Genomic DNA, 6,329 nt, shown 5'->3' with positions numbered 1-6,329 from the left:
GGACACAAAAAGAGGGAAAAGATAGTCCCGGCCCTCAAGGAGCTTACAATCTAATGTGTCTAAAAGAGGCTTATCGATTGACTGGCTGACTGAATGAGGAGGGTTCAGGAGGTGACTACACCTTCATTGTGAAACTAACTACTGTATCCAATTCTTAATTTTCCAAAAAACCTTAGGTATCTTTTTTAATGTAGAGCCTTTTAAGCACCAATTTCAGCTTCTTTAAGGAAAAAAGTCAATACACAGGACTGTGGAAAAGGATAGATACAAACTTCATTCTTCCCTCCACCTCTTACCCCAAACTACTTACAGGTGTGGAACTTAGAGCATAATTTCTGGAATTATGTACCCTGACTACGCTATAGACCGTCAATAATATATACAAGAAGGAAAAGAACATAAAATTTTTAACTTATCTTCCCTTCATTTGTATAAAAGGATCCAAAGCCAAAATAAAGCAGCAGGTTAATGCATTTTCATAGGCAAAGGTCAAAGTCTGGAGTCAGGAAGACTTGAGTTTAAAACCAGCCTCAAACAATTACTATGTGACCCTGACCAAGTCACTTAACTTCTGTTTGCCTCATCTGTAAAATCAGGATAATAGTACCTACCTCCTAGAGTTGTTGTGAGGATCAAATGAGATAATATTTGTAGGTGCTTAGCACCGCGTCTGGCACGTAGTAGGCATTTAATAAATGCTCATTCCTTTCTCCCTTCTCCTTCCTTTAACTTTCCAAATCTCTTTGGTGGTAGAAACCTTATTATATTTCAGATATGCAATATCTCAGTTCCATTTGTCATTTGGGCCACTTCACAAAGACTGCAAAGGTTGTTTGAATTTACTATTATTATTAATAACATTTTTGTGAGTTGACTTTAAGAATATAGCCTAGTAGGCTAGTTAGTGGAAAATTAATGAAAAAGGCAGTAACTTTAGTATCACAACTGCTTGTATTTTTACAAAGCACTCATGTTGCTTATGTTTTTGTAATAGCATTTATTATTTTTATACAATAACAAGAAAGAAGACAATACAGGTTCCAGGGAAACCCCCTACTCCTCCAAATGTAACAATATTTAAAGAGCGAGGTTTGCTGGCTGAATTTTTGTTACTTACAGCAGAACAGGGGTAGTTAGAATCCATACCTTCTCAACAGGCTTTTATCCTTTACAACACATGCAACCCAATCTTGTGATTAACAGCAAATATTAATGCACACATTTATTCTTTACCAATGAGACAGTTTAAAGAAAGGGTAAATGCATAAAAATAAAGGCATTATAAATAATGCCTCTCAGTTGTTCCATTAGATATTTCTTTTACTACCTCTCCATCCAATTCATGTTTCTGGTTGTGTTCATATTGTCCATTCCCAAAGAACATCCCTTAAGATGTTTCATTTTCTTGTTTCTGCCAATGCAGATAATTTGGGCTGCACATTCACTGTAAAACCTTATATCTGGGAAAGTATGAAGGAGTGAATTTGCAGTTTTGCTTAGAGAAGACCATTGAAAATACATAACAATATTTGGAAAAAAAGAATCCCTGTCATGCCATGTGCTCTCATAGTCAAAGGGTAATTTGGGACACACTCCTGTGAAAGTAAGAATGATATGATTTTATTAGTCTTTTCTGATTCTGGATTCTCCTTGGGTTCTGAACCCACACTAGGTCCTCGGTCATTGATGCTATAGGGCAGACGGTATCAACCTTTTCTTCTAATCTCCCACCCATCAGCCTTATAAGGGGTTCCACATACTTGCTGGGAATTGTGGTTACAAATTGACCCCACACTAATACCCCTGCTCCTAGGAAAATGCACCATAGCCACAAGTCTGGACTAAGATTGGTGCAGCTGAAAACATTTCCACCAAACTGTACAATGAGGAACTGCAAGGCAAATGTTCCCCCCACAATGGTGCAAAAGATATTATTGCTGAGTATTCCTTCAAAGACATTTCTCTCACCATGAATCTTTCGAGCATTAATTTCATTGAAAAGTTGCATCATAACGAAAGTGTTGAATACCATTGTATAGTGGGTGGAAGGAGGAGCATGGAGAAGAGCTTTTCTTCCACTCTCGAAATCAAACAACTCTTCACCAACAAACATAAGAACAAAAGTGACTGTAAGCTGGTACGCTGCATGGCCCAAAATATACTTTACCATGGAACTGGACAAGAGATGCTGTTTCCTTCCATAAGGTTTTCTCAACAGAAGTGCCTCAGTTGGCTTTTCAGTGGCTAAGGCGACGGAAGCAAATGCATCCATTATGAGGTTAATCCATAGCATCTGTACTGCTTTAAGTGGTGAATCCTGTGTCACACATGCCCCTATAAAAGTCACTACCGTTGCCACTACACTGACAGTTAGATGAAACTGGAGGAACTTGGAGACATTGTCGTAAATGTTCCTCCCCCACATAATCGCTTTCATAATGCTTGTGAAGCTGTCATCCATTAGAATGATGTCTGAAGCTTCTCTAGTGATATCTGTTCCAGTGATGCCCAGGGCAAACCCAACATCTGCTACTTTTAATGCTGGGCCATCATTAGTACCATCACCTGTTACAGCTACAATCTGCCTCTCTCCCAAAATATCACTGTCAATTATACCCTTTATAAGTGTGTATTTGTCAGTAGGGGAAGACCTTGCAAGCACACGAAGTCTGGGCCAAATCCTGTCTAAAAGCTTCTGTTTGACCTTCCCATGTCTGTCATATATTAGCCTGTTGAAATCTCTGCCTTCTAGACAAGGGTAATTGTCACAGGAGTCCAAAATGCCACATTTGAATGCTACTGCCTGTGCAGTATTGAGGTTATCCCCAGTGACCATCCGGACAGTGATACCAGCTTGCTGGCATTTCCTAATAGCACTTGGAATCTCAGGTCTAACAGGATCTTCAATGCCCACAAGAGCAATGCAAGTAAGTTTTGTAACAATATCCTCTTCTCTGTCCCAGTCTGGTTCTTTTTCAAGATCTGAGAACTCTCTGAAGGCCAGACAGATGGTTTGAAGTCCTTCAGAAGTCATTGGCTCAATGACATTTTGAACGATTTCTCCTTTTTTGGTCTCTGTCAATTCCACAGGCTCTCCCATTTTGTTCAGGATTTTACAACACTTGGCTAAGACTATTTCAGAAGGACCTTTAGTGAACATCAGGAAACCCCCACTGGACAATTTTAATACAGTACTCATGGATTTTCTCTCTGAGTTGAAGGTATACACTTTATACAAACTCTGCTGTGGTATTTTGTTTCTTTCTGTTTCATAATCCAATTCCAAATGCAGGAGAAATCCCAATAAGGCACATTCAGTCTTATTACCAATTTGTTGTACTAATCTTTTACCATCCTTGGGAAGAATGACATTGGAAGTATAAGAACAATTGACAGTGATACCTTTTAAAAGGCACTCCAGGATAGCATCTGGGATAGAATTGGTTTTGGGGAGCTTTTGGTAATGAGTCTCACCAATATAAGCCTCAACTACAGTCATTCTGTTCATGGTCAGTGTTCCAGTTTTGTCTAAGCAAATGGTTGTAGCATTTGCCATTGTCTCACAAGCATCCAAATGCCGTACTAGGATTTTGTCTTTCATCATTTTCTTTACTGAGTAAGCCAAAGACAGTGTGAGTGCAAGTGGAAGACCTTCAGGTACAGTCACCACCAAGATTGTTATTCCAATAATGAAAAATTTAATAAAGTATTTGGTATACACTGGAGTACAACCATAAGTCCATTTTTGCCCCTTAATCACAAAAGTATTAATCACAAAGTAGGTCACAAGAATAATCACTGTGATGGTGGCCATGAGCATACCACACTTCCCAATCAGGACTGCTAATTTTGTCAGCTTCCTCTGCAGCACGGGCTTTGCTTTGGAGTAGGAATGTTTTGGTTTTATTAAGTTCCTGCCTTGACTCGCCCACTCTGGGACCTTTCTGTGCTCTTCCGGCCTTCCTTGCTGGGCACTGGCAGCAAGAAAAGTCAGGATGACCCCAGTTTGTGAGTTGGGCCCCACAGCAGTCACTAGGATTTTGCCCCAGCCCTCCATCACATAGGTCCCAGACAGAAGAATAGGGTCAAGGTCCGGGGATTTCTTCACCTTGTTCAACTCTCCAGTCAAGGAGCTCTCGTTCATTTTTAAGTTCTGTGCCTGGAGTAGTACCCCGTCTGCGGGCAGCATGTCCCCGTAGGACACCGGGACTACATCACCCACCACGATGTCCTTGACAGGTACCTCCAGGATCTGGCCGTTTCTCACTACCTTTCCTTTCTGAGCTAGGACCACTAGGTCTTCCAGATTCCTGAACTGCTTCTCCGTATTCCAGTCGTTTAAGGCTGTGGCCAGCACCACCAAAGCCACTGACATCAGCAGGACCGCTCCCTCCAGCCACCGCGCCACCTTGTCTTCCTCCTCCTTCTCGGAGGCCCTGCTGACGTAGCAGCCTTTGGCTTCTCCGCCGACCTTGGGCTCGTAGAAGGCCAGGGCCAGCGACGCAACAGCCCCCAACTCCAGGAAGATGAGCGTAGTGTCCTGCAGAGCGTCCCACACCAGCTCCAAGAAATATCTGCTCCGGGTCTTTGGCATCTCATTGGTGCCAAACTGCTCCCTCCTGCGGCTCAGCTCCCTGGCGTCCAAGGGGAGCCCGAGCTCGGGGTCCGTCTGCAGCAGCTGGCACAGCCCCGAAACGCCGCCGAAGTGCACCTCCAGCCACTCCAACGCTTCCAAGCCCCTCAGTTTCATCAACTGTTCCAGGTCCTTTAAGGTCTCCTGCAGCAGCGGCTCGCCAATATGGGAGAACCTTAAGGGAGTGTCAGGGGCCTGAGTCTGACGCGACCCGGGCCTCATTGGCCACCCTGGGCTTTGCTAAATCCTTTCTCTCCAGCTTTGCTTGGATGCTTGCCCTTGTGTAAGCTATCGCATCTTTCCCTCGCCCTTCGCCGGTGGGGCGGACATCTAGAACTCCAGGCGTAACCGCCAATCTGAGCCTCTGGACCCTTCCCAGTCCCCAGCCTCGAGGCTCCCAGCACGAGCTTCTTTTTTTTTCCTTTTCAACTTAAATACACAAAGAGAAAAGAAAAGGGGAGGAAACTGCCATGTATACAGCAGAACATAAAAAAGGATTCCATAGAAAACAATAAATTTCCATTTCAAGAAAACCTGTTTAATAAATACTACACTTTGTCTTCAAAGCTGCCCAGCTTTTCGTTGCTTCCTTTTAAAAAAGGTTTTCTTTTGTTCTCTGCTGTGCACCTTTTACTTTATTTTTTCCCCTCCTCCCCTCCCCTCCCCTCCATGCCTGAAGAAGGCTACAATTAAACACACACACACACACACACACACACACACACACACACACACACACATTTACATACATAGATATCTATAAACATACATATATACATATACATTCATACAGTGCTGTGCTTATTTCCACCTGTCATCTGTTTCTCTGAAGGTGGATAGCATCTTCCTTGCTAAGTCCAAGTGTTTTCATGTTTTTCTAAATCAACCAGGTCATCATTTCCTACACCATGGCAATATTCCAACTCGATCACATCCTATCTGAGAAATTGTCTACGAAAAATTATCTCCCCAATTTTCTGTATTCCTTCTATTTTTGGCTGTATAGGTTTTATTTATGCAAGAAAATTTTAATTTAAAATAATAAAAATTGCCCATTTATACTTCAACAATGCTCTCATAGTTTAAAGTCTGATACTGCTTAATCTGTTTCCTTTATATCTTTTCCCCCTGGTTTCTTTAAAGTTCCTGACCTTTTGTTCTGCCAAATTAACTTTGTTATTATTTTTTCTAACTCAGTAAGATAATTTTTTAGTAATTTTATTGGGATGGCATTGAAATAGGTTAGTCAGGTAAAACTGCCATTTAAAAAATTATATTGGCTTTACCTACCCATAAATGATAAATATTACTTCAATTATTTAGACATGATTTTATTTGTACAAAAAGTGTTTTATGTTTGTGTTCATATAGTTCTTGTGTCTGTTTTTGCATCTATACCTTCAGGTATTTTATGCTGTCTAGTTATTTTAAATTGTCTAAAACAATATTGAATAATGTTGCTGACACATAGTATAGTTTCCCTATTTTTATCTTTTGATTAAATATATTTTAGCTTTAACTTCATCTGAGATCATGATTACTACCTTTGGTTTTTTTACATAATAAATTCTGCTCCAGCTCTTTATTTTATCCTTATGTGTATCTCTCGTTTTTATAGCATTTCCTGAAAGCAACATATTGTTGTATTCAAATTTTTAATCTGCCATCAGTTTCCATTTTATGGGCAAATTCATCC

General features: G+C 40.9%; 1 protein-coding gene across 1 annotated transcript; it reads right to left on the bottom strand.

Annotated features, from left to right (window-relative positions):
- Positions 1-992: 992 nt before the first annotated feature.
- Positions 993-4,977, bottom strand: LOC118843627 (plasma membrane calcium-transporting ATPase 1-like). Its single transcript, XM_036751345.1, has one exon. It carries the CDS (start codon positions 4,853-4,855, stop codon positions 1,571-1,573), a length of 3,285 nt encoding a protein of 1,094 aa, XP_036607240.1. The 5' UTR covers positions 4,856-4,977; the 3' UTR covers positions 993-1,570.
- Between the last annotated feature and the right edge of the window lie 1,352 nt (positions 4,978-6,329).

The sequence above is a fragment of the Trichosurus vulpecula genome, chromosome 3, assembly GCF_011100635.1.
Source record: "Trichosurus vulpecula isolate mTriVul1 chromosome 3, mTriVul1.pri, whole genome shotgun sequence".
NCBI lineage: Eukaryota > Metazoa > Chordata > Mammalia > Diprotodontia > Phalangeridae > Trichosurus > Trichosurus vulpecula.
This window is presented reverse-complemented; position numbering and strand designations above follow the sequence as displayed.

Excerpts from the sequence above, each read along its gene's own strand:
- LOC118843627 (XM_036751345.1), bottom strand. The coding sequence starts at position 4,855 with ATGAGGCCCGGGTCGCGTCAGACTCAGGCCCCTGACACTCCCTTAAGG.